This window comes from Cyanistes caeruleus, chromosome 3 (genome assembly GCF_971803275.1).
Source record: "Cyanistes caeruleus chromosome 3, bCyaCae1.hap1.1, whole genome shotgun sequence".
Taxonomy (NCBI): domain Eukaryota; kingdom Metazoa; phylum Chordata; class Aves; order Passeriformes; family Paridae; genus Cyanistes; species Cyanistes caeruleus.
The window spans coordinates 71,403,620-71,431,346 of record NC_141703.1 but is presented as its reverse complement, the minus strand read 5'-3'; the positions used below and the strand labels follow the sequence as shown (position 1 = coordinate 71,431,346).

Below are 27,727 nucleotides of genomic sequence, written 5' to 3'. Positions count from 1 at the left end.
ATGCAAATGGAACACCCAAGAGACTGTTGGCCTGAATTATCAGATTTATTCCAGTTGCTAAAATAAAACCTTTCTCCTGCATTCAGCAGTGAGTGCCCTCATTTGAACATCCCTTTTATCTTCCCTGTAACTCAAAATACTTCTACAAGCAGCACAGCTTGTAATGACTTGCACCACATTAGCTCAGCTGCTCAGACCATGATGCTAACACCACCATGGGCACAGGTTAGATGCCTGTATGGGCTATTCACTTAAGGGTTGGACTTGATGATCCTTGTGGATTCCTTCCAATTCAAAATATTCTGTGATCCTCACCTTTAACCTAAGTCCCACAGAACAACCCCAGGCAATCTTATAACAGCTCATTCTTCAGTCATTTTTCATTAACCAAATAATCTGGACTGAAAATGTCCAGAAGATGACTAAGTTGCTCATCCTGGACGTTTTGTTAAGTGGCTGGGCAGGCAAAACTCCTAACACAGGTAAAGTTTACTCAAGCAAACACAAAATTTTTTTACAGGTCAGGCCAATATTATGAAATGAATTCTCTTATTTACTATTACAAAATTTGCTGTCTGTCACCTTGAAGGCAAGCTGTCCATTTAGACTTATCTTCTTAACAAATACATCACAACAGATATTTTACTGCAGTAAAGCTTCAGCAAATCTGTTATCCAAACAAAACTCTACACTGTATCTGCTTCTTGTCATCACTCCAACAATATGGTGGAAAGTCCTACTGCTCAGTAACACTGCTCGAGGACACATGGATCATAGGTGGACAAGCATGACCTATATCAAACAGGAAGAACAGAATACTAGTTTTTACATGCTAAACGCAAAAAAATGGACTTTTTGCCCAAGCTCTATTTGGCAGGACAGAATTTTCCTCACTTAAAGAACTGCAAATATTTGTTTGTATTGAGAGAAATGCTTTATTCCCTATCCTCAAAACCTGAAACCAATCAGCATTCCCAAAGCAGGGTAGAATCTTTGCCGAATGGGTTCAATAAAAAGAAGGTAAGCCATGATGAAGAGATTGAAAGAATCCTGGAATGCAAGGAGGAATTAAAAAAAAAAAAAAAAAAAAAAGCAATCAAAAACCCCACCCCACTTCTACAAACTGAATCTCATGAATTCAGCACAACACTGATGACAAGGTAGTCAGCTTGATATTCTTACACACATTACACTGTTCCACAGACAGCATTCCATTTCCATAAAAAATACAATTAGTAACTAATGGACAGATCTTGCCTTTCAAAATACCCTGATATTGGCATGGGGGTACATGTTTTACTCCAGATATCCATAAAAGCCTCTGGAGAAAATAAAGTATAAGAACTTCCCCAGTTCCCATATTCATAGTTGTATGGCAGATAGCATGTTAATGTCAGTATGTAGCTGGTGAAAAATCCTAAAACATGATTTTTTCTTAAGAATACCTGCCCCAACAAACCATGTCTAGAAATTTTCACCCAGAAAAGGCTTCCTTTACTCAAAGGAAAGTTTGCTTGAGGAAAGGAAAAAAAAAAATCCACAGAAGTGACAAGTGTGTAATGTTCCACAGTTCATCTAGAACTGCTGCAGCCCACTCTGAATTACAATGTCAGTGGCTGTTTATGCTCTAAGGAAGTACAGTAAGTACAGTACAGCCCATTCAGGTTGTTGGAATGCCACTGATCATACACTCAATTGCATCTATTCATTAGAAACACTCAGTCCACAACAGCAGCTGCATTTACCACCACACCCCAAACGCCACCCAGTTGCCCCAGGTGATTCCAGTGGTTTACCATCCCACAGGACAGACCCTCCACACTCCTGTCCTCCTACACCGACTGCAGGTTACACTTCCAAGCCCAAGGACTTTTATTTACTGAAGAATGGCATATTAGGTGTGCTTTTGGCTTCAAGCTTTTACCACGAAAAAGGTCTGGTCTTTTGCAGTCATGTTCTGTGAGTTTCAAAACTATTTGGGCTGCACTAATTATTTCTGATTGAGACTCACTAAATAATTACTGTTGCAAAAATGACTTAAGCAAACAACAGACAAGTTGCTCCATTTGTTTCAGAAAAACAATGACTAATTATGTGTGTTATTTTGTTTTTTATCTCTTAAAAAAGAAAAAAATGTAATTGTGGCTTCTTTCAGTTCAACAGTGAAGTCCCCATTAAGTTTAGGGGATCAGATTTCACTATAAAATCATAAACTACATAATGTCTGAAAAATAAATATTTCTGGAAGAAAACAGGCAATTTAAAAGAATACTCGCAACTTCCTAACCAGTTAAAAAGAAAAAAAAAGTCTGTTTTCACATGTAACACCTATGATGACTGCAACAGAAAGACACGAGAATTTGATATTTACTTCATGAATTACACTGCATTTCATATACTTGTCAAGTCTACCAATTGGTTGATAATGAACTTCCTGGCTGTGTAGGACTTTCATAGAGCAAGAATAAAGTAATAAAATGTTATGTTTCCTTTTTATTTAATAAAACAAATTTCATCTTAAGAGTCACTTTAGGCAGAACAGGGAGCTACAAACCCCAGTAAGCAACATCTCTTGTAGGATGTGAAATAGTTGTTGTTAAAATCAAAGCTATAGATATGAGAGATGAATGGAGTTAGTAATAGTATTAAATAGAAGTATCCTTTCCCTAGCCTCTAAAATTCTTTTCCTTTCAATTGTCACTACTTCCTTTCACCTTTCAAAAAATCCTTATTGTGGCCTAATAAACGGACTGCAGAAGAATCCTGATCCTTGCATGGTGTCCACCACATTTCCCACAAGGTTAGCATTACTTCTCAGTGCTCCATCTAGAACACCAAAAAGTATCAGCCCAAATCCAGGTAGAAAATGGCGTTTTCATAAGATCAAACTGAGTGTTATAGCCTTCTACTCTTACTTCACAGCTTCCTAGAATGCTCATGATTAAAGCTTCTCATGACAAAGTGCCAGATGCTTCAGGATGCTTGCAGCTGCTGAACAGCTGATTTGTGTACCATGAAGCAGGATCAGGAGAGGTAAGATTTTGTATTCTGCAGGCTTGCTCTAGTGGAAGGCTCAAGTAGAACATTAGCTGTTCATGGACTGAAATCCTTAACCTGAAAAACAGCTGCTCCTGGCTTTTGAAACAGGAAGGTTGGGTGTGGGCTTCAATGCCCATTTACCAACCTCACACGAGCACTGTGCTCAGAGGTAAATAAAAACATCCCCAAAGAAACTGAAGCTGCCCTCACTTCTCTGTTAAATCAGAGATCTGTTAAGTGTCTACAGGTCTGCAGAAGATGTCCACGTGGTAGGCACAGGGTAGGTAGACTTGTGAATCAAAGGCTTTGATTCACAAGCAGGGACAGTTGGGATCACTGATTTACAATACATACATGATATGAGAAAGTTCAGCATCTCATTCAAAACAGCTCAGGCTCCAAGGGGAAAATAAGAATCTAGAGGTAGTAATCAGGTCTGTCCCCCTACCCCATGCCACCTCCAAGGTCAGATACCATTCACATCATCTCAAGAAGCTCCACTCACTCACAACCCCTCAGGACAGTGAATCTTCATGTGGTCTGGATTCACACTAGGAAGCCCAGCATTTTTATTCACAGGACTCCAGTCTTGAAACCTCTATTTGGACTCTAGCCAAATGTGATCCTGGTTGAGCCTAGACCTGAGTGCCAAACACACCTAAAGAATAGGCCAAATAATGTCATTGCTGGGCAACAAGTCACAGCTAGAGAGAAACAACAAATGGGAGGATGGAAGGATCATGGTCAATGAGGAGGGACAAAAAAGGCCCAACCAAAAATGTGAGGAAAATTTAAGGAACAAAAATCTCCACATCAGAGTCAGAACTGGGTTCAATGTCCTAGAAGCAGCAATAACACTGTACAACACTGAAGTCAAAATAGCTGCATGTATAAAAAAAATTACACATATACTTCATTACACTACTTTGAATACCAAGACATTTTAACAGGTGTTCAGGTATTTCTGTTTTATACACTGGTTTAACATTACTGTGCTGTAGTGTGCTCAAAGCACTTTCCAAGATTTCAGTCCAACAAGCCAAGTTCTGTGTGTGAACGATTTGTCCCTGTAACCTACCAAATGTGCATTTCCAATCCAGAATCCAGCTGTGCTCATTTAACCTTGGCTCATATGCACAGGGAGTGTTCCCATCCTAAACAGCTAGGGAAATTTAGAGGCTAGAGCTCTAAAAAACACTGTTTGCATGGCATACTAGAGATCAGAGAAAATCCTTGGCTCCTCCAGTTAAATAATTCAGTACAGCATCTTGGTTCACTGCTGGACTAGGAAGTGTTTAGTTGTTCTGCAGCACTTCTTATTAGATATGTAATCTACTCTACCTCTGATTATCTTGTATAGCATAAACTCTTTGGCATAGAAACAGCACTAATTAATATTTATCTAGCTCCAGGGAAGTGCATACTCTTATACTGTTTATAATAATGTTTGATGTTAGTTTTGTTATACAGAATCAGAATATAGTCTAGGAGAGTCAAGAGACTCATATTCTGCCATGAGTGAATGGGGGGCTAAGTTTTGAAATCAAGGAGAGGCCACTGAAAACACTTTGGTTTTAAATCTTTCCAATTCATATCAAGGACTATAAATGGAAATGTTTCAGCTTGTCAACAACTGCTATTCAATGACACTGGAAAAGTGTTCCTACAACACTCAGAATCTGAACTCAAACCAGCATTTTTTCTCTAAAAAGCAAAATTTTGAACTACTTCTGAACAGAGATGAAAGTTGACACCAACACTGGAAGCACAAGCAAGATGAATGCAGCTCAGTATAAAAACACTGTGTTCTGCACCATGTGAAAGGCCTTTAAATCAAGAATATATTCTACCATCAATCCCACAATGACAAAAAAAAGCATCTCTACATCAAGTCTCTGATCTGAGCAGTGCTACTACCTAATAGAAGCAGAGAGAGCAAAGAAGAAAATGTGTGGACAGAATCACTGCAGTCAGCTCAGCATCCATCCAAGCCCTCCTGCTTCTAGCCAGCAGCAAGTGAGATTCTTCAAATACTAGATATTGTGTCTATCATTTCTTAGAGTTATTTCTGACAGTGAGTTTGGCTTAGATGTGCTACACAAAATTCCACCCTGCTACTCACAGCTAAGACTTGTTACTAAGCATTGCAGGGAAAATGAAGAAACAAAAAAGAAACAAGCTACCCTGTTCAGTCTCATATATCAACTGGGGAAATCACAGAAGAATCTTAGAGGTCACCATGACTGTCTTTAACATAAATGAACCCCACACTAGGCACGTCTGTCCCCAGTAAGTCCGTCTGCTCTGCTGCTCATACAGCAATACGACTGCCAGAAGAATCAGTGCATTTCCATGATTTTGAAAGCCACCATCGAAATCCTTTCTTCAGCCCAGAATATAAACTTGTTTTGATGGCAGTGCCAATCCCCATTCCCAGCTCATACGTACCTGATCACAACCTGCATTCACCAGTTCCTGGAGCATCTGCCTGTTGACTTCCACAGCTGCTGTGGTGCTTGACTCATTAGCGAAGGGCAGCAGAGAATATCTGATTTCTCGTAGAGCTTTCTGATATGGTCCAAACTTGGGTGTTTGTCTCATCTGCTGCTGCCTAGCAGCATCCTTCCCTATTAAAATCTTAGGGTCCAGAGAAGTTTCACTGCTTGCTCCAATCGGCAGTCCCTGACCTGAAGATTTGGACGGCTGCTTTAAACCTTCTCGAATCTCTTGCAACCTTTGTCTGCTGTTTCTAGAATATGTCGTAGCAGGAAAAGTCTTTGGCCTCATTGTTGATCCAGTTTTCTCTGAGCATAAATACAGCTTTATTCTTTGTTTCTTTTAAATTATTTCAAAAAAGTGTCACTTGATGGTATCAATTTCTTGTAAACATAATCCTTCAAAGGGAAGAATAAAAGGCAAAATTCTCAAGAGATTTCTGCCAATGTTTTACTTCAGATCACAATCTTCACATTTCCTACTGAAAATTAAAATCTGTGGAATCATTTTGCAGACTGACAGTGTCTGAAACAAAAGAAAATTTAAAAGTACATTCAATTAATTTGATATTTTAAATGCCTGTGAAGCGACAGCATGACAATTCATCAAGTGAAAATGAATCAGTTTAACCTCTTAAGCTGTCACAGTTGGATACCCTTTAATGATTTTCACTTTATCTGTTTTCAACAGGATTCTAGAAGGCTTTCTCAACAAAACCAATAAATAACTCATTTTTCTTTTAAGTTTAATTTTCAAAATAAATTAAAATTAAACTCCTACAAACTAAGGTTTAAAAAATTAATTTAAGAATTTTACAGTACCTAATTGTGGCAGGTTTCCTGCCCAATTGCATAACCGAATTCTGGACAAGCCTATCCTATTTCATAATTAGGGAAGAGTATGCTTAGATAATGTTTTCCCCCTACTTAAGATTTTGTTTGTTTTACACTAGCTGAGCACAGTTTCAGAAGTTTATGAAAGAGATTTATAACAGAAATATTGATGACTCTAAGCATAGTGACTTCTAGTATTTCAATAACAAAGTGAATAACAGAAAGACAAGAAATTTTGCCTTTCCATATGAATAACTTAGCAAAGCCTGAAGGTAACAGTTCTCACCAGAACTGGAAGGAAGGGGGGAGGGGAAAGAAGAGAGGAAAGGGTATATGGTATTTCATTAGCTGTGCCTTATAGGGAAGAAAGGGAAAAGAGGGGTAAATGGAGCTACACAGTAAGAGCAGAAGATGAAGAACCAGATCCTATAGCATCCCAACACAGAAAAACAAGACTTTGAGACAGCTCTATGTTCTCTGCTTCACGTCAGCTCTTCTAACATGCAACAGAGAACACCTATGCAGCACAGCTGAGCTACTGTACTATTTGTGATCTCCATGCAGCAAGAATCTCCTTACAACAGGAATCCTACCTTAACTAAATCTTTATGCATCACCATCATACAAACATAAAATAATGGTGGATTTGGAACACGATTTGGAACAGGATTAAAAAGACAGCCTAATCAGAAATGCAAGCTATTGATGCTGGTTATGCAAGTTGGCTTCTTCTGCTGCCATTTGCACTTGCAAAGTGACTTCTGAATGGTGCTCCAGCCACCTTGCTGGTAAGGGAAGAATTCCACTCAGCTCTTTCCAAATTGCAAATACAGAGGATGGTTAACACACTGTAGATTTCTCATTGGCACTCAGAAGTCAATTGGATTTTTTTTTAAAGGTGCTTCACTTTTGATCATAGAACATTTATCACTGAAAAGGGTTTCTCCGGGAAGCATTGTTCTTTATTTTCCCATGCTCATACTTAAAACTCTTTGTTGTGATAGCAGTAGCATTTCCCAAAAACCAAGCATTTCCATGTATTTACCCTCATTTCTCACTGCCAAGCAAACAGCTTATTGCTGTGCAGCCAAACAGAATTAGGACACATTCACCACTTCCTCATCAGGACAGAGTCCACTTCTAGTTTTCCTCTATGACCAAGATCTGGAATGCAACAGTGCAGTCAGACCCCAGACTCTTCTATGATGGTTCACCAGTCTGAACTGCAGGAGCAAAGATTAATCACTCAAGATCAACTCAAGTCAATGTTTTTTGTTAGGATTTAAACTCTCCTTTAGCAAAAAACACCTATAATGTGTTTGAGGCCTTGAGCTCCTCCATACGGTGCTCTCCATGAATGCCCTGCAATAGTAACTCACAGAGAAGTGGCAGTGACATTTGCCAATTGTTTTAAGGGAAGTGCTAAAGCTGTTCATCCAGATCTTGATGGTTCCACAAACCAGCTATTGGTCAGTAACAGATCAAGCTTTCACTGTCCCAAATGAAGACAAAAGCAACTGCAGGATCTCAAGAACAGATTTTTTTCTACTTGGACAGAATATAGCAAAAGATAATACACTGACTTGGTAAAAAATAAAACACAATAGTATTGCAGCCTTCTTTGGATTACATCACAACTAGCTAGTGCTTAGAAGATACAGAGCAATTAATTGGTCTATAATTGTCTCTCTTTTCCTGACAGCAGCAGGCACCATATGGCTTGGTTTAGACCTCTGGGTTGTTCTTCCTTTTCAGTCCCTGTGCCAATCCTCAGGCCTGGGACACGCTAGGAAAGCTTACAAGCCCCCCACCTTTTTGTAGCAAAAGACTGCTTTCCCACTTACACACATGCTTCACATAAAGAACTTCTGTGACCTTTAGCCTAAGCTCCAGTCTAATAATGCTGGGTCAAGCCAGCTGGCAACTTCCTCAGCTTACATTTACAATACTGCTTAAACTAGAAAGAAATGTTGCTCATTTAGATAATATGGATGAGAGTGGCAACAACAGTAAGTATTGGAGCTAGCTGAAAACCTGTTTCATATTTTGCAGGTTTGGGGTTTTTTTTAACTATATATGTAAGATAAGAAAAAAAAAAGGAACAGTAAATATTACAGATGATTTACAAGGGAAGACAAGCTGCTGGCTTTTTTATATCTTCCTGTGATTTGCATTTTTCAGAAAAAAAATAAAATGGTTGTATGCTTTAAAAGATATGTAGTGTGTGTCCTGTTCTAAGCATTTCTAACTGTACATCTGGATTTGGATAACTTCAAATCCTTCTAATCTGCACCTTGCCTGCAGCACAAATGTATCAATAGCCTTCCTGCCATCAGTAGATATTGAGTTGTTAGCCATTCTGACTAAACAGTTCTAAGCTCTTTTCCAAAATCTTACATGTTCAGTACTTATTAGAAGCTTGTCCATTATCCTGAAGACATGACACTTCAAGCAGGTGCAGCATTACTTTAATTACATCAAGTTAAACAATTTTTGAGTAACTGATTGTTTCATTTGTGAAATACCAACAGCTGCTCTGTCAACAACCAAACAACCAATCAATAACACACTGAAATTATAAGCTGATGTCTGCTGTCCCAGCAGCACTACCTATTCCCGTTCCTTCGTTCCTTCATTCACCAACAGGCTGCGTGTGCTGGTGGCTCTGTGGAGCTGGGACACAGGCGAGAAACTAAAGCTCACCCGAGCTGGTGAGCTGCTTCCCTGTAAACTGTGCAGGCTCTGGAGTGAGATGAACTTGAAATCATAGGAAGGAGTAAAATTTTAAGAAACTGCTACAACTTCCTTCCCTCTCTCAATTTACAGGGATCGCTTTGGGGGCTTTTCTGGATTACCAGTTCAAGGAAGGAGGAACTGCTCACTTGGTATTGGAGGGCTACGATGGGGGGAAGCGTGTCAGGAATTTTATTATTATACAAACCGTGCTTCTCTTTGTAAGTGTGCACATTGTGGAAGTGAAGAAAAGTGGAAAGGGGATTTCCCTAGAACGATTCTGCCTCTCCTCCCGCTAACAGAACTGCCCAAAAGCGACTCTGTGCCCGTGTCCCACTGCCAGCCACAAGCACTGGCCCAAGGCAGGGCTGTGGGAAACAGCTCACCTCCCCCCTCCACAGCAGCCCGGCAGCGAGTGACCGCAAAGCCCGGACACTCCAAACGAGCCCTTTTTGCGTCATCTGCGCGAGTGCCTTTCCCGGGGAAAGGGCTATTTCAACACGCACACCGCTCACGAGGCAGCGGAGAGGGTGCCGAGCTGCTGGGTTTTGGCAGTGACCTTCAGCTGACTGGGAACAGCGGGGCCCCCGCCGCGGCCAGGCGGGACCCCGCGGGCTCCGGATGCCCCGGCCGGCTCCCCGGGGCCCTCGCTCCCTGCGACACCCGCCCTGCAGGTCTGGCCCCGGCGGGTCGCCTCCCACTCCCCGTACCGCCGGGAGCCCCTTTTCCCCACACTCCCTTCGTGGGCAGAAAGCTCCCAAAATAAACTCCGGCCATTTATTAGCAACTCCGGCCAGCTGGGGCAGAGGCCTCCGACAGGCGGACCCCCACCCCGCTCGGCCGGGGCTGGGCTGCGCTGTCACACGAGTGTCCGGAAAATGTCGGAGAGTGCGGGCAGGGCGCCCAGGCTGCCCCCACGAGGGGACTCACACACGGGACGCTCGCTGCCACTTCGAGGACCGACCCACCTCCGCTCACCCGCGCCCCCCGCTTCCCCACAGGACTTTTCCTTCCGCGCAGAGCAGTTTTGGGGGATGGGGAGCGCTCCCACCCGGGGCTGAGGGGGAGCCCGCGCCCCCCGCACCCTCTCCGCTCACCTCCCCGGGGCGCCCGGCGCCGCCGCTCGCCCTCCGGGGGTCGGCACGGCGCGGCTCAGCGGCGGCGGCGGCCGCGGCGGCGCGGGCCGCTCTCCATCTTCCCCCTTGGCCGTCCCGGGCGCCGAGTGCGGGGCGCAGTCGGGACATTCGCTACATTGTTGGCATTCCATTCGCGCCACGTGACCCCGCGGCGCCCGCGTCATTCCACTCCCCTCCCGGCGCATTCCAGCGGGGGGAGGGCCTTCCAGGGCGGGAAGGGCCGGGAAGGGCTGGCGCACCCTCAGGGACCGAGGCGGCGGGGGCCGCCTGCCCTCTGCCCGCCGGTCCCCTCGGGGCGCCCGTCCGTAGGTTTACAGGCAGTAAGAAGTGACGCTCCTTCCCCTCATAAAACCCACTCCGCGTCACAGCAACTCCTGGCTGGATTTTGGCGGGAGACGAGTGGCACTGCCTCCACTTGTTGAGGTGAAATGGGCTGGGGAAGAATCATGGAATGGCTTGGATTGGAAGGGTCCTTAAAACCACCTAGTTTCAACCCCCTGCCCATGGAGGGCACCTTCCACTAAATCAGGTTGCTTAGAGCCCCATCCAGCCTGGCCTTGGACACTTCCAGGGATGAGGCATCCACAGCTTCTCTGGACAAGACAGGGGACTTGGAAGTGCTCTTCCACTCATCCCATGCTCCAAACTCATTTAAATTGAAGGGTCTTGTGCTGATAACTGTTATTCCTACCAGTATCCATTCATCCAGGACTAACCAGGCACATAAAGTGACAACACTATCAATGCCTACTTGGTTGTTTTTTTTTTCTGATTTGCTTGAGGTTTTTTTGAGGAGTTTACTTGTTTTTCATGTTGTTTCATAATGCTGAGGAGACGATGGAGCTCTGAGTTATCAGAGGACAGACAGGGAATTCACATCTGGAACAAAAATGCAGAACTAAGCTGCAAAGGATATTTGGATGCAAACTTCATATTTGACCTTGTTATGGATGGAGGTACCTGGAACCAGATTCATAGACTCACTAAGACTGGAAAAGATCTCTGAGATCATCCAGTCCAACCATTAACCCAGCGGTGGTGTGCTCACCAGTAAATCACATCCCCAAGTGCTTCATCTGTGTACCTTTTGAACACTTCCAGGACTAGTGACCTCACCACTTCCCTGGACAGCCTGTTCCAATGCCCACCACCCTCTCAGACAAAATACTTTTCCTAAGATTCTGTCTAAACCTCCCCAGGCACTAGTTGAGGCCATTTCCTCTTTTCCTGCTGTTTGTTACCTGGGAGAAGAGACAGACCCCCAGCTCACTGAACCTCCTTTCAGGAAGCTTTAGAGAGTGATAAAGTACCCCTGTGAACCTGTTTTTCATGAAAGCAGGAATAATACGATTTTAGATATTTCTCTGGTCTTTAATAAAGACAATTCACAATGAGAAATAATCCCCACACTCCCAAGTGCAGTAATGTTTGGATCTGGGAGGCTGGTTCTGACCCTTCAGCATGACAGATATACATGCTAGTCATAACCAGGGGGTATTGATACAGCATAAAAACCATAAGAAAGTAAACTTCCTTACCTATAGGCATTTATCTTTAGATCATTAACATGGAAGAAGCCTGCAGTCCTGAAATTCTTCAGAATTCTTAAAATCCTGTTGCACAGCTGAGAGGTGCTCATTGTAGGGCTGCTCAGATTGGCAGGGAAAATGTCAGTCTTGCAAACTGCTAAGACACGTTTAATCACGCACCGAGCCCCAGTGTCTTCCACTGGACTGCAAGCACGTATAAAGAGAAGTCCATAACAACTGTCTTTCTAGGATGGGAGCTATAGTTACAGCCTTTTCCAAGCCAGGGAGACTATTTTTCTAAGTTATATACTCATGGGCAGTCCTGTCTCAGGATATTTCTCTGAACTTGTTTATCATCAATTTTTTTTTGCAAGGTCTTCCATGTAAAACTGTCAATAGTGCCTATATATGAATAATGCTTATAAAAATATAGTGCTTATAAAAGTGCTGGTTTGGGGGGAGAACAGAGTGCTGTATTCCATGAGAAAAATGCTGCATAGAAATTGTTTAGTGTCTCATCTGAAGGCAGTCAGTTACTGTATATAAATTGGTGTCAGAATTTCAATAGTGTCATTGAGTGGAACACATTGTAGGGCCGGGTGGGGGGGGAAAGAGGAAGCCCCTCACTCTGGAAAGCTAAAGATAAGGAAATCCATTAGGTTCAGACCAGATTCCAGTGTTGGCAGAATATTACAGGAAAATGTGGGTTGTTTTGCAATCTTCAAATACCTGCAAAACTGAAGTAAATTTTAAATGATATGACAGATGCAGCATGGCTTCATTTTCTGAATTACTGCTGTGCTTATCCGATGAAGCATAGCAACACGATTGCCCAAACCAGACATTGCTCAATGGCTTGAGACCTTTTCCCAGCAAAGTTCAGGCTGGTTTAAAGGAACAGCATGAAGATAAAAATTGCTTACTCTGTGCTATAATACTCTTTTGTAAGATTTGCTTGTTAAGCACTTTATTAAATCTAGGTAAAACAGATTTTTTAATTTACTTTTATCCTTTGGAATTGTTTGTTTTCCTACTGTGTTCCGATCCATCTGGGAATGAGACTCAGCTACACTATTTTGCTTCCTAGTTCCAGCCAGCTGCACTTTATGAATTTCATGCATTTGCACAGATTTCCTGGGATAGAATTCCCACTGGCAGAGAAGCAAGTACAGGTGAGATGGGTTGCATCCATCCTCTAGAAAGTGTCCATATACAGCTGGTGCACCATAGGTGTAGGTACTCTGTAGACAATTTCTGCTTTTACCCTTTTAGAAACCCTAATTAATGGAAATCCTGTTCCTCAGAAATGCAATTCAGAAATTGAAATCAGCTAGGTTGATACGACAACTCGTTAAAACATGATTTGGTCTTTGTAAAGCTTTTGGAGATTACTGTCAAGTCTTTCTTCCCAGCTATCTTCTCCCCAGTAAGGCACCTCCAGAAGGAAAGATGCTCCATACAAAGAACAATACAATTTGGGCTGTTTGGCACAGCAAATCTGCTCTCAGACTATTAGATAATAGTCAGCCATGAGTAAGGGTCATTGTGTTTATTCATGGCTCTGCTTCAGTGAGTGATGCTGTTGGGTCTATGGTGATTACAGCACTCACCTGCTGAATTGCCTGAGCAGCTGTCTTGCTGTGTGGGCAAGTGGGAAGAACCACAGATCCACTATTTCACATTCTTTCTCCTTCCACCCACTTGCAACAACGAGGGAGGTGGGAGCTCTGTGCAGCTCCATCCTGACATCTGATGCTGTGTGTTGCCTCATCCCCTCCTTGTACTCTTGTTTCACTGTTTGCTGGGCCGCAGTGTCTCTTTCTAAACTTATTGTATTTGGAACCAGTTACCAGATCATGCTGCTAAAAATACTCCTAACAACCAAATAATTATGATGTGGGTGGATGAACTTTTTCTTTACGCAGTACTAATTGCCAATAAAAGCTTGAACCCATTCAGAAAACTTGAAAAAGTAAACCAGGAATATCATCAGCAATGCCTAGTTCTCTGCTAGTTTTTTCAAAAGGAGGAACACACACATGTGAAATAATAGTGAACATGTTAACACATGTATGTATGAGCATACTTACACAAGGAATTTGCTGACAGTGACATCCTGTTTAGAATATCAGTGGCATGTTTAGAACAACTCAGCGTGACATAACATGAATGATGCACAAGGGAAAAAGACCTTACAATGTCACTGAAATGTTTGTTTCAACACATTGATTTTCTTTGCAGAGTCGTACTGGGGAATCATTCTTCCCAAACCACCAACACAAGACCAGTTTAGAACAGCACTTCTGAGTTCTCCAGCTCAGTACAGACAACACAGCCTATATGTGAATATAATATACGTGTTTAACCCTGATGCAAAATTGCATTTCTGGTGGTCAAAGTTAGGCTCAGTGCTTCAGTAATAGAGTAGGTGAAAAAAAATAAACTCTAACCAAATTCTAAGTATGGCTTAGGTATATGTTTTTTCCCCCCCTTAGGAATATGCCTATGGGACCTATCACAGCACTCTTTTGGAGTGGCAAAGATGCAGTGAATGTGAGACCTGGGATTTCAGAAATTTATTTTATTTCAGCACAAAGTAGCAAAATAGGACAAATCCAACCAGGAAACTGCCTCAGCTTGCACACAGACTGGTTAACTGGGTAAGGCATTCTGGATGCTCAGGCTGCCTTTATGGCACTCACAGGTTCAAAAGGTTCAAAACTCTGAATTTCACAAGTCCCACTTTCCTATGTACTCTGCTCCCAGCCCCAGACTTTGTATCAATCATTGACTGCAGCTGGAGCCCAGCAGAGCCCAAGAGGACTGTAGGAATGTCGGGACTTTGTGTGGAATTTCGCCAGTGTGAGCCAGTTGTGCTCTCCATTTGGAGCTGAACTGCTGAGCCAGTTGCGCCCTCCATTTGGAAATGAATTGCTGAAGTGTTCAAGTCCCTACAATCAGCTTGATGGCATCACTTTGTTCAGATGCAATGCAGATGGCTTTTGAACAGCACAGCTACCCAATCTGGAAATTTTAGAAGTTTTTAGGCAGTGCCCTTCTGATCCTGGAGAAAAAGAGAAGGGTAACGCAGGACATGTGAAGCCCTGGTAACAGGTCTGGGCTGTTCCAGTATCCAGATCCAGCAACTATCAATCTAGCCTGCAATTATCTTTTCATTGAAGGCCTGGCACAGCAGCATCTCCCAGCATAACGATATCCCCATCACAGCTTTATCCTTCCTGCCACATGCTCTGAATGATTCACACTCCGGACAGAAGGAAAAGGTGTGGGAGGAACAAATGCGTATTCAAAGCCCTTGGCTTGCTGCAGAAAATGAGGGGCTTTGGAACTGGTGAGGACAAGGGTAGTTTCCCAAAATGTCTGTGCGAGGGGAAAAAAAAAATTAAGGAGTTGTGAGGAACCCCTGTCCTGAAGGGACAAATGATGCATTTTTTTAATTCCCAGAGCAACTGGTATGAAGGTAAGGATTTGAGACTAGGAAACTCCTAAAGGAGCACAGCATGCACCAGAGCACATGGGGAGGAATGCGCCACATGTGTAGCCTGTGGAGTTCCCAGTGCCCCATACACACACAGTCACACGCACACACACACCCACACACACACCACCAGTGAAGGGGCATTTTGCAGCTGTAAGGGGCCATCCAAAGCTTCAGAAGGCTAATACACCACTGAAAGGTTTCATGTTGATCTGGGTGAGGGGGTGGTACCCAGGTCTGTGGAGCCAAAGATAACAGAGATCAACTTTTTTTCCACTCCCTGTCCCTTTTGGGACTGACAGCAAGCTGTTTCACTTCACCTGAACTTCCCTGCCTGTAAGGAAAGAGGGGTAATTCCCATGCTTTGGAAAGGCTAAGAAATCTCTGTATGAATAGCTCTTTCTGTGACCTATCATTATGTTAAATTGATGTCTCAAAGCTCAGCAACAAAATTCAGCAATAATGTAAAAGAAAACTGTGTTCATTTCTCTGATAATTTACTGTACCTATTTAGAAGGCCTAATATTAAAGCCCTATGCAGCTCTATCCATGAGTAACTCATACATAAGAAAAGATCTAAGTCATGTTTAAAGATCTGATCCCATTAAATAAGACCCTAGAATAAGAGACAAAAATTACTCATGTGACAGACTGCCATTTATTCAAATGAAGTGTAAAATAGCAGTGAAAAAAACTTTACTGAACATGGGTATTTTCAGTCAGTTACTTGCTTGCAATTAATGCATTTAATTAACATCACTAACATCACTAAAGCTAAATGTCACATTCCTCAAAAGCAGCACTAGGAAGACACCTTCTAGACATCTCACCAGAGAAATCTGATGGATAATCAGGATGGATAAGGAAGGACAAATAAGTATGGCCAGAGAGAATAAATATGTTAATGAAGGTGTTCAGCAGTGAAGGCTGACAGTCCAGTGCCTTTGGAAGATAACACTAGATGGATTATAACCATCTCACCTTACAAACATAGAAATGGTTCTTCCAGCTAAAGGCTTGAATGGAGTCACAAGTTAGCATGTTTAATATACTGCCTTATCAAAAGCCTTACAAGAAAAAGTGGTACTTCAGAAAAGGACCTGGAAGTGTCAGATTAGATATCAGTTGAACACATTTTGGGTCCCCAGCATAATGTGTGGTTTGGACTACCACATGTGGGTCTCAGAGGAAACCATTCCTCTTCTGAGATGTTGCTGGATCTGACAGAGTCTGTAAAAGGAGGGAAATATAACTGGAAGATTATCAAGAAAATAGTGACCATGGTAATGAGCCTTGGATTAGATCTTTGAACAAGACTTGGATCTTTCCCTGTAAGCCTTGTTATTATGACTAAGTCAGCTCTAAAGTGAAAAAAATTAACAGCAATGAATTTCAACAGATTAAATGCTGAGAGAAACTGGACATGGAACAGAATAAAGGAAGGAATGGAATAGAAAAAGCAGCCATGGCATATGTTAACAAGCACTATTAATGTGTATTCAAAGACAATTAAAATAATAGTACAGATGGGTAAGGAAGTACATGGCTAAGAAAAAGACACAGTGCAGAAGAAGGGAATTAGACAGATTGCAGACTGACATCAGTAATGCACAAGGAAAAAGGAGTGAGTCGATATAAAATATGGAAGTTGAACTGTAAGAGATTGAACTACAAGCATTCAGATACTCCAGATACACTGAATAAGGCTTCAGTGGAAACAGGCAAACAGAGGTAGATGTCAGCTATAGAAGTATGAAAAACTTATTTCTACCTCTATTTTCAAAGGTCTGCTTTTGCATCAGAGAGTGAGAGAAGTAGGTGACAGAAGTAATCATAAATTAAAAAAGAAACAGAAATAAGACCATCACAGGTGTGGAACAGCTACTAAACAAGAACATTCCAGGGAGGTATAGGGAAAATACCAGTTAATCTTGCTATATGTGATGGTACACCAGAAGGCTGCAATTGCTACCCAAAATCCACAATAAGGGACAATCTCTTCAGAGCAGAGATTACATCTCTGCAGATAAAATGAACAGAGGAGTTGAAGAGAGAAGCAAGGCTAGGCTGCATGAACATTCACAAGGAACACAGCAATTCAGCAGCAAAGCCAGAACCAAAATCCTCATCTACCAAATAATGATCAAAAACTAGATCGTACCATCATTAAAAATGAAGCAAAATTACAAAAGTATGCAAAACACAGTCAGAGGAGATGTCCAATTTCTCAGTTCTAGGCTATTTCTCAGACACAAAGATTTAAGGCAAAACTGTAAGACTTAGGTCTTGCCCTAGTTACTCTGCAGAAATTCAGTTCCTTGCTGCTTAGCCTCTCTTTGACACAGTAATTTTCCAGTGGTGCTGTAAGCCTATTGCTTCACCTCATTTTCCTAAGTAAACTGTTTTTTCACAGTGACTGTGCCAATGGAGCTGGCCTTACATCGGCATACCTGCCATATCTGCAAGACAGCATGGAGCTGCCCAGTGGTGCTGCTGGCTCACGGCATCACCTGGGCTTGGCACAGCAGTGTTGCAGAACTCTCCTGTTTAAGGTCTGTCCTCAGAAGTGGCAGGCTCTCAGAGCTCCTGCTGAGCCCAGCACTGAGCCACCATGTTTCTTGTGCTGTAAGAGAGGGCCTGAGACTGAGCAATTGCGTGGTGCAGTTGTGAGGGGCAGGGCTTCAGTGGAAGCCTCCACTGTTTGGATTTCCTGAAGGAAGTAGGATAATATACAACTTGGCAAGGCATCTCAAAGCAGCATAAGACGCTCCAGTCAACAAACCTCGGATATTTTCTTGGGGGAGAAAGAATGATACTGAGTAGAGGAAAAACTACAGTCACACCTCTGTGTACTCTGGGAGTCAAAATCCTGTGTGCTTTGCACTTGTTTACACAGCTTTATCAGCAAAGAAGGATACCAGAAAACCAGGAGAAGTATTTGCTATTATCTGTGAGGTGGGTGACTTGCATCAAAAAAATAACTTGGCCTGACCCATTGGTATAATCACAAGCAGGATGGAAAGATGGGGATTAAGTTTCACATGGCCTTGGCAATAGAAACATAAAATTGCATGTTGGGACTTGTCATCTGTATGTGCCATACCATCCATATAAAAGAGAAAGTTTTGTTGAAATTTGGTTCAGGTTTACAGCCCCTAAAATGTCATTGAGGAAAATTCTGAAAGGACCCCTGTCTAGGTCTACTGGATTTGCATAGCAAGGTTTTGGCTGTGGGGGACTACAGAAGCCATGGCTTCTCAGAGAAACTTCCAGAAGCTGCCGCCCGTGTCTGAGAGAGCCAATGCCAACTGGCTCCAAGATGGACCCGCCCACTGCTGGCCAAAGCTGAGCCCATCAGGGATATCAGTAATGCCTCTGGGATAACAGACTTAAAACGAGGTGGAAAAAAGCTGCACAGCAGCAGCCAGAAAGAGTAAAGAAACACGAGAGCAACAACACCACAGGCACGCAGTACAGTGAAGGAGGGGCAGGAGGTGTTCCAGGCACACTGAGATTCCCCTGCAGCCTCTGGTGCAGACACTGGTGAGGCAGCTGTGCCCCTGGAGGTCCAGAGAGGAGCAGAGATCCACCTGCAGCCATGGAAGAGCCCAGACCAGAACAGGGGGAATGCCTGAAGGAGGCTGCAGCCCCATGGGAAGCCCATGCTGGAGCAGGCTCCTGGCAGGACTGATGAGTCTGTGCAGAGAGGAGCCCATGCTGGAGTAGGTTTGCTGACAGGACTTGTGACACTGAGGGGGACCCATGCTGGAGAAGTCAGTGAAGTCATGCAGCCTGTGGGAAGGATTGATGTTGAAGAAGTTCATGGAGAATTGTCTCCTGTGGGAGGGACCCCACACTCAAGCAGGGGAGGAGTGTGACAAGCCTCCTCCCGAGGATGAAGAAGCATCAGAGACACATGTGATGAACAGACTGCAGTCTCCATTCCCTGTCCCCCTGCACCACTGTGGGGGAAAATGTAGAGAATCCAGGAGTGAATTCAAGAAGGGAGGAGTGGGAGAAAGGTATTTTAAGAAATAGTTTTCATTTCTTATTATACTACTTTGATTTGATTGATAATACATTTATTTTCCCCAAGTTGAGATTGTTTTGCCCATGACTGTAATTTGCTTTGTCTCCCTGTCCTTAACTCAACCCATGAGCTTTTTGTTGTATTTTCTTTTCCCTGTCCAGCTGAGAAGGGGAGCAATAGAAGCAGCTTTGGTGGGCACCAGCATCCAGTCAGGGTCAATCCATTACAGTAGGAGACTGAAAAATCCTCAGCTTTCCATAATGCTTTACTAGAGTATTGCCACAGAATAATATACATGAAAACAGCATAGAAACTGAGTTTCCCCTCCAAAAATGCTTCACCATGTGCTCCTGTTTGATGACTATCATTATCACCGCGTGTCTCCTAGTCTTCCACACAGTCTTTCAACCCACATCTATTTTGAATTAACTTCCCACACCAGCCACTGCTTTCAGTTCACTTCAGGAATACAAAGTTCCACATCTAAAAAGCATCACAGCAGTCCTAAACATGCTTTCAATTTTCTAGCTACTTTCTTTCAGTCTCTGCTCAACATTACCTTTACATACTCCACTAGAGCTCATAAAAACTCCAGGATTAAAGAAGCAAGGCTCTGAATGTTAGGGTGTAGATTTTATTCATCACCAGTAAACTGTCAGTAAACTGTAGGTTGAATAATATGTGATATGCAAATAATTAAAATACAGATTTTTGGTTAAAATTAATCTGTAACTTATATGAGTAAAGTTTTCTTTGAGTCTTGGAATGTGATAAACACATGAATAGGAATATTGTTACACTGTAAATCAAAGTGAATAGAACCACAGAATCACAACCAATTGTTTAATTGCTAAACTAATTGTTTATCATCTCATGACAACATGCAAAGAAACTCGGGTGGCCCTTGCTTTTCTATCTCCATGATTACAAATCACAGAATCATAGAATGGTTTGGGTTGGTTGCAAGGGACCTTAAAGATCATCTAGTTCCAGCCCCCTGCCACTGAGACACAGGGACACCTTCCACTAGACCACATTGCTCCAAGCCTCATCCAACCCAGCCTTTTAACACTTCCAGGAATGGAGCATCCACAGCTTTTCTGAGAAACCTGTGGCAGGTAGTGCCTCACCACTCTCACAAGGAAAAATTTCTTCCTAATAGCTAATCTAAACTTGCCCTCTGTCAGTTTAAAGCTACTCCCCATTGTCCTGTCACTACATGCCTTCATAAAAAGTCTCTGCAGCTCCCATTGTGGTCCTCTTCAGGTACTGGAAGCCTGCCCTAAGGTCTCTCCAGAACCTTCTCTTCTTCAGGCTGAACAATCTCAACTTTCACAAGCTGTCTTCATAGGAGAAATGCTACAGCACTTTGGTCATCTTCTTCATGGTCCTCCAATGGATCCACTCCATTGCTACACTGGGGACCCCAGAGCTGGATGCAGCCCTGCAGGTGGGGTCTCAGCAGAGCAGAGGGGCAGAATCCCCTCCCTGGCCCTGCTGCCCACACTACTTTGGATGCAGCCCAAGTTGCAGTTGGCTTTCTGGGCTATGAGAGCACATTGCCAAAACACACCCGGATGCTTGTCAACCAGCACCCCTAAATCCTTCTGCTCAGTGCTGCTCTCAATCCATCCAGCCATTATTTGTGCTTGGGATTGCCTTGACCCAGGTGTGGGCCTTTTTGAACTTCATGCAGTTCACATAGGCCCATCTCTCAAGCCTGTCAAGGTTTCTCTGGATAATATCCCTCCAGCATATTAATTGCGCTACACGACTTGGTGTCACTGGCAAACTTGCTGAGGGTGCACTCTAAGCCACATCACTGACAAAGCTGTTAAACAGCACCAGTTACCAATCCCTGAGGAAGGCCACTGTCATTTGTCTCCCTTTGGACATTAAGCTGTTGACCTTAAGCATTTGAGTGTGACCATCCAGCTAATTCCAAATCCATTTAGTGGTGCACCCATCAAATCCATTTTTCTCCATTTTAGAAATGAGGTTGTCATATGGGACAATGTCAAATGTCTTGTACAAGTCCAGGTAGATTATGTCTGTTGCTCTTCCTTTATCCACTACTGTTGTAACCTTGTTGTAGAAGGCCACCAAATTTGTCAGGCATGATTTGCCCTTAGTGAAACCATGTTAGCTGCTACCAGTCACCTCATTTTCCGTGTGCCTTAGCATAGCTCCCAGGAGGATCTGCTCTGTGGTCTTGCTGGGTGTGGAGATGAGACTGACATGCCTGTAGTTCTCTGGGTCTTCCTTTTTTCCCTTTTTAAAAGTCTTCTCTGTGCTTCGGCCATTTTTTGCTTCAAGTACTGCAATTAATACAGCTTCTCACCATGCTCCTTTGTACTCCCTTCATCCTAACAAGAGTAGTCTTCTGTCTATTTTCCACTTCTCAAAGATTCACATATAAGTCCAGACACTCAAATGCTCTCTGCAATGCCAAGCCCTTGGTGCATATGGAGCAAGAGGGCAGGCTCTGGCTATGACATGAATTTCAATGCATGCCAGTTCTGTTTAGCCATTCTCTGTACACAGTGATACAGATGTGCAAATTTGGAGATTACTTTTTAAGCCTTGTGCAATGTTGTGAAATGCAAGGAAAGACTGTGTTTGTATGCAAGAATTGTTTTCTTGGCCACTTGGAATTTCAGTTACTGCTGCTCATCATGACCATTTGAAACATCTCACTGAATCCTCATCTTGACAAAGGAGGGGAGGTGTGTGTCCAGAGTGGGTGACACAAAATACACAGTTGGAGACTTTTGTCTGGTGGCCCCTGAAATATGGCACTGCTGATTGTTCCATGCTCCTCTCCTGATTGCATCTGATCATTTCTACCTGTACCTTTCTAGAGGGTAAATTATCTACTTAGTTCATGACTATCCAGTTGTAGATTCCTGTGGCTTTTAAAATTTCTTCTGCTGAAGCTCTTGCTACTATTACATATTAATTCTGCCACAATTTGATATGAAAAGATCAGTTCTCTCAAATCTGATTTCTGTACTTCCTCTATTTATTTCTGCGTCCAGGGAGGGATTTTTTATCTTCTTTCCTTTTATTTCACATCACTGGCCTCTCATGAAAGGCCTAATCTGAAGCTTTTTATTTTCTGTCTCAGTACTTCTTGAACTGGTCCTTGCTTTTCTATCACCATGGCTACAGTTCTTCCCTAATGCTCTCACCATTACCTGTTTTAGCTACTGTAATTCACTGACAGCTTCTCTTTCAGGTTTTCTGCACTCCCTTTAGCCTAACCAAAACTTTGTTAATCTACCTTCTCCTCCCCTACACTTGAAAGATCCTATCTCATTTCTTATTCTTGCCATTGGCTTCCTGACCCCTCACTCTTCAGAATTTTTCCTCTTGTTTTCCCCTGTTCCCTCTCTCATTTCCTGAGTGCCTCCTGATACTATCCTGCCACAGCACCTCTTGTCTTCTCCCAGCCTCTCTTTCATAGACTGCATTTATTTTGGAAACTGAGTGATTTGAAGTAATGCCGGTTTTACAGGGAGGCCTCATGAGCAGAACCCTTGACTCCTGAAGGTCACCTATGAGGTCCATGGCAGATTAGGAAAGAAATCACTCTGTTTCTGAGTAACATCCAGTCATTCAGCCCAGGAGTTCCCTTTTTCATTCTGACCTGCCCTGGTGACTCTATCTCTGCAGAATCCATTTTTCCCTGGAGACAATTGCCTTGTGTTTTTTTCTTGACCATGTTTGACTCTGAATTTTTGGGAACTTCTTTACTGTTTTTGTACTTGCAAAACACCCAGTTCACCTTTATAGTGCCACATAAATGGTTTCTCCATCCTAATTACTGTAGCCAGTGGCTCAGATATGCTATACTGTACTTGGGGAGGAAGCAGACAGATTTCTCTGCACTGCACAGAGGAAATTGACAGACTGTGTTTGCTCGCTAATTGAATGAAGCATTTCACTGACTTTAGCTTGAGCAGTATAGAACTGTCTTGAATAGCCTAAATGTGCCTCTGTTAAGATTTCAGATAAGATCTCCTGCCAGAACTGTGTTGCTGCCTTGGTAACAGTGATGGTCTGGGTAAAGTGTTGGCTCCAAAGCATGGGAACAGAAAGCATGACCCTATCTGTTCCCTCATCTTCTGGAATTTAAGGGACAAATATTCTTAGAAAACTCTTTGTGTTTTAAAGGATGGAAAAAAATCTTTTTTTTCTGGATTTATTCTCGTAACAGGTTCGGAGACCCTCGGTCACCTTTCCACTAAATTAACACAGCACTGACTGGGGGAATGGCTACTCCTGTCCTGAGTACCCTGGGAGAGTTCCCATGGGACCTCAGAGTGTTAATCCCATGTAGCACCCAACTGTCTCTTTGGCTGTCTTTTTCCCAGAATTATGCAGCTGGGTTAAGTATGGAACAGCCTTGGTCCACATAATTTTATACCGTCTCACCAGAACGAGTGAATGTCAAGTACATTTATTCAGGTTGTATTTTAATAATTTACCATAAAGGTAAAAAGTGTCAAAATGATCTGTACTGACATCAGGTCTTTGGTCATTGCCTGTCTGTTCAGCTGCCCAGAGAAGCTGTGAAGCCTCTATAAGTGGGGATTTGCAAATCTCTACTTCCCATAAGTGAGGATTTGCAAAATCTGACTGGACATGGTCCTGAGAAATCTGCTGTAGGTGACCCTGCTTGAGTAGAGGTTTGCACTAAATCACATCAAGGGGACCCTTCCAACCCCAGGTATTTAGTGAGCTAAGCTCTTCCAGGTTTATATCACCTACAATCCATATGTTCCTTTCAGGCAGCAAAGAGAACAGGATGCAAAGCCCTTTGTCTGAAATCAGACAAAGAGTGGGGGGAGGAGGACCCCTGTTCATCCTGTAAAGAAAGTTTAGCTGGAGAATTGTTCTTTTCCTAACCTTATTCTCCTTATTCACATTTTTTTGTGAGTAACACTTGGGAACCCAGAGTACAACAGGCTGAATTTATTCATAGTCTGAGCATTATGAAAGCACCCTCTGAGGCAGTTTCCTCTCATGCTGCCACACCATTGAAGGCAGCCCTGACCTTCAGGGACCACCCTCTTCAGGAATGAAGGGTTATTCAGCCTGCATCCTGTTTAAGAACCACACGCCCCTCCTGAGTACCGGCTCACTGCTGGAGCAAGGGCCTTGCCATCTGTTTCAGTGTTCCCACCGTGGACCAGCACTCCTGAAGTAACCAGTTGTAAGAATGTGACCCACTCTTCCTGGTGCTGGGTCAAAACTGAGCTCCCTCTGGGTGTATGCAGCTAAAGTAAGACTGATCTCAAAAACCTGCAGGTAGAGGTGTCAGCAACTTGGCTGGCATCAGCAGGAAAACACACCCTTGGGATATAGCCTTGCATGTCATTTAACCTCAGCTGAATACATGTAGGAAACAGTGATCTGGCTCCCTTAATTCTTATTCAAGATAAGCCCTTTGAAGTCCTTGTATTCTGCAGGCAGGGCCAGCTTGGCATTTTTGCCAAGTCGGTGAAACATTTTGACATCAACTGCTTTCCTCTTCTCCAAAACAACAACTGGCTCTTGTTCTGCTTATTTTAAACCTTAAAAACAAAACCACCTTCATCCCATTTCTGTCTTGCTCTGCATTACTATGAGGGAACACCACTGCTGCCACAGTTTCTCTCATGCATGAATACACAGACTCATTGCATACAAATCTCCCTTTTTTCAGTGTCCAGCCCCAAATGTCTGCACTGGGTTTCACACTGATTCCAGCAAGAGGCTGGAGAAGGAGAGAGCAGGTTACAAAGCAGAGAACAGACTGTGCTTGCCATTCTTCATGCTGCAGAGTCAAACTAGTAGTTTCTTACAGGAAATAAGGCTATGAAGGATCTAGTTTAGGCTGACTTCACTATGGCAGATACTTGTCTAGTCTTAAAAACTCCAGTGCAAAGATTCCTTACATTTCTCTTTGGGATCTTGGTCCAGTGTTTCATAATGTGTTGGAGGCTCTGAATTGGGGCTACCCTCTTTCCAGATTTGCTAGGTATTTTCGTTTTCTGCCCAGAAAATTTTCTCGCACAGATGTTTGAGGATTGTCTGTACTGCAGCTTGGATAGGAAGGTTGCACATGTGGAAAACCTGGACATATCCCCAGGACCTGTGCTGACCTATTGTACAATCTGTGTACAGGAAACCAGACCAGGAAGCAGCGATCTTACTCTATGAATGGGATGTGGCTGCTTAGTGAATACACAGTACCTTCCGTGTCCCAAAAGTGTGGGTTTTGCTACATATAAGCAACATATCTGATTACAGAATCGGAGAGCAATACTGGATTCACTACACTGGCACTGCAGAGCATGACAGAAGTGTGAAACATACTGAAACTGGGATCCTGAAGACACACAATAACAATTACTGTGTGATGCTGAGGTTATTAAGACACCGACACTTCAGCAGTAACTTGGGTCCTTCTTTGAGTTGCACTTATCCTTTATGGCCTGGCCCAGCCCTCCTAGGCCTCTACATTCTCATTTTTCCCCAATTACTTTTTTGCCCCCTTATGAGGTTCAGCAAGTACCAAATATATTTTGGGAACACACCCTGTCCTGCTGGCTGCAGGACATGACACAGTCACCTTAATCTTCGCTGTGTGCACTGCAGGTGAGGGGTGGCAGTACACTGGGGTGAAGAGCAGGGGAAAATCAAAAGGTACTGGGCAGCAATACTTCCCTTCTTGTCTTCCACCACTCCTCACTCTCGTGCTTTTATACTGACACAGCTGTTTGCATGACCACAGGATGACCTAGAGAAAGGGAAATTCCACACTAAATAATGTTTTGGGTTTTGCTTGGGCTGTTTTTACTTCAGCCAACAAGCAATTGTGCTGGTCTCATTGAAGCTGCCACTTGACTGTCCCTGAGCACAAGGGTGCAGCAGGGCCAAATGTCCCTTAGACCAGCTCTGTGTAGAAGATCACGAATGAGGTGGCACAGTAGCAGTGCCTGTCCAGCTTCTTCATTCCCTCTCTGCCATGTCCCCTTACTCTTGTCATCTCCTCCAGTGACACTTGGGTATATTGTGCAGTGCCACAGGTGGCTGCTTGTACACCAGCCCAGGCAACCAATCCAGTTGAAAAAGGATCCATTAGAATAAAACTAAAAGGGACCATTTTCAGTGCCACCCCTTCCTCTGTGGGGTCCATTGCTCAGGTGGAGGGGAGCAATGAGGGCATTACTTGGTTCACCCTGTGCTCAGCCTTTGCTGCGAGAAGCAACAGCCTGAACATAGGCACTTTACTCTCATTTAAACTAACAGTATTCTCATATTTTGTTTCTCAGCACAATCTTCTATTCTGAAGGGAAGGGTGGTAATTTTTTGTGAAAAATTCATGTTGTTTTGTTAGCAAATAAACCCATGTTTGACACAACATCCGCCATGTCTGCCAGATCGGCAGGGGTTTTCTTTCTCTGCTCTGGCTCTTTTCCTCCTTGTTTTACTTTTCCCTTCCAGTACTCTCTTAATTTAGACTGGACCCTCTTGTAACAGCAAGTCAGTGACTTGCTTTGGGCAAAACAATTTGTACACTAGATTTATTGTCTTCTTGCTTGGATGTCCATCTTGTAATGTCTTCCACATCCAAGCCCATCCAAGTTTCTTTCTCTCTTTTTTCCTCTGTACTTTGAGCTCAGTGTTTTGAAGGAAGTTGATCAAACTGAGCATTCTTGTGAATTTAAGCTTGGTTGCCAAGAATGTAAGTGATTCATCCCCCTGTAAGGAAAAGTGCTGGCAATAAAACATTCCCCACTTTTTACATGCAAAATACTGTTACTGCTCAAAACAGCAGATCTTTTTACTTAGAACAAAGTGTTACCCTATTAATTGCACAACAAATAGAATTCTTAAAATACCTTTAAGCTCTATTCTTAGAAGGAAATATTGCCAGCAGAGGCCTTGCAAGTGATGAGATGTAATTACAAGCACTAGTAAAGCACAATGAAATGGTACCTTGCCTCATATCCTTCACATTGTTATCTTACCCTCAGCAGGACCAAATTCCAGCAGTTTTTCCTTTATGCTTTGTGTCGTGGATATTTTAAGAACCCTTCAGGAAAATACAAAATCATTTCAGGGGAGAAATGTGTTATTTCCTTGCATGAGGACAGTGCAGGAGCTGAATCAGCTGTGCAGTGAGAGAACTTTAATGTCCCATTTTTTTCCCTGTGGCGGTGCTGGTGTGGCTGGACAGGCACACGCCATGGCTCAAACTCTCCAGGGACTTGCCGTGGCCACATTCCCTGAGCAAGAACACCCTGCCTGCACTATGTCTGTCTCATTCCTCTTCTGCTACAGCACTACAGTGTTTTCACATGAAGGTTTTCACATGTTCGTCAAATATTGACCTTGACTACCCCCAGAAGTCAGAGGGCTTTGTTTAAAATTTGGCAGCA

At 43.1% G+C, this 27,727-nt stretch overlaps 1 protein-coding gene across 7 annotated transcripts in view; it reads right to left on the bottom strand.

Annotated features, from left to right (window-relative positions):
- LATS2 (large tumor suppressor kinase 2) overlaps positions 1–27,727 on the bottom strand; it is a 75,093-nt gene that overhangs the window by 38,336 nt on the left and 9,030 nt on the right. For 3 of the 7 annotated variants that reach the window (XM_086881859.1, XM_086881861.1, XM_086881863.1), the window contains one exon: positions 5,488–6,060. In XM_086881859.1, coding sequence (XP_086737985.1) covers positions 5,488–5,826 — 339 coding nt within the window. In that variant the 5' untranslated portion in view covers positions 5,827–6,060. Of the gene's footprint in view, positions 1–5,487; positions 6,061–7,951; positions 8,158–8,978; positions 9,186–9,487; positions 9,569–10,198; positions 10,339–27,727 lie in introns of those variants that run through there. The other 4 variants (XM_086881860.1, XM_086881862.1, XM_086881866.1 and 1 more) reach the window with 4 other exon arrangements.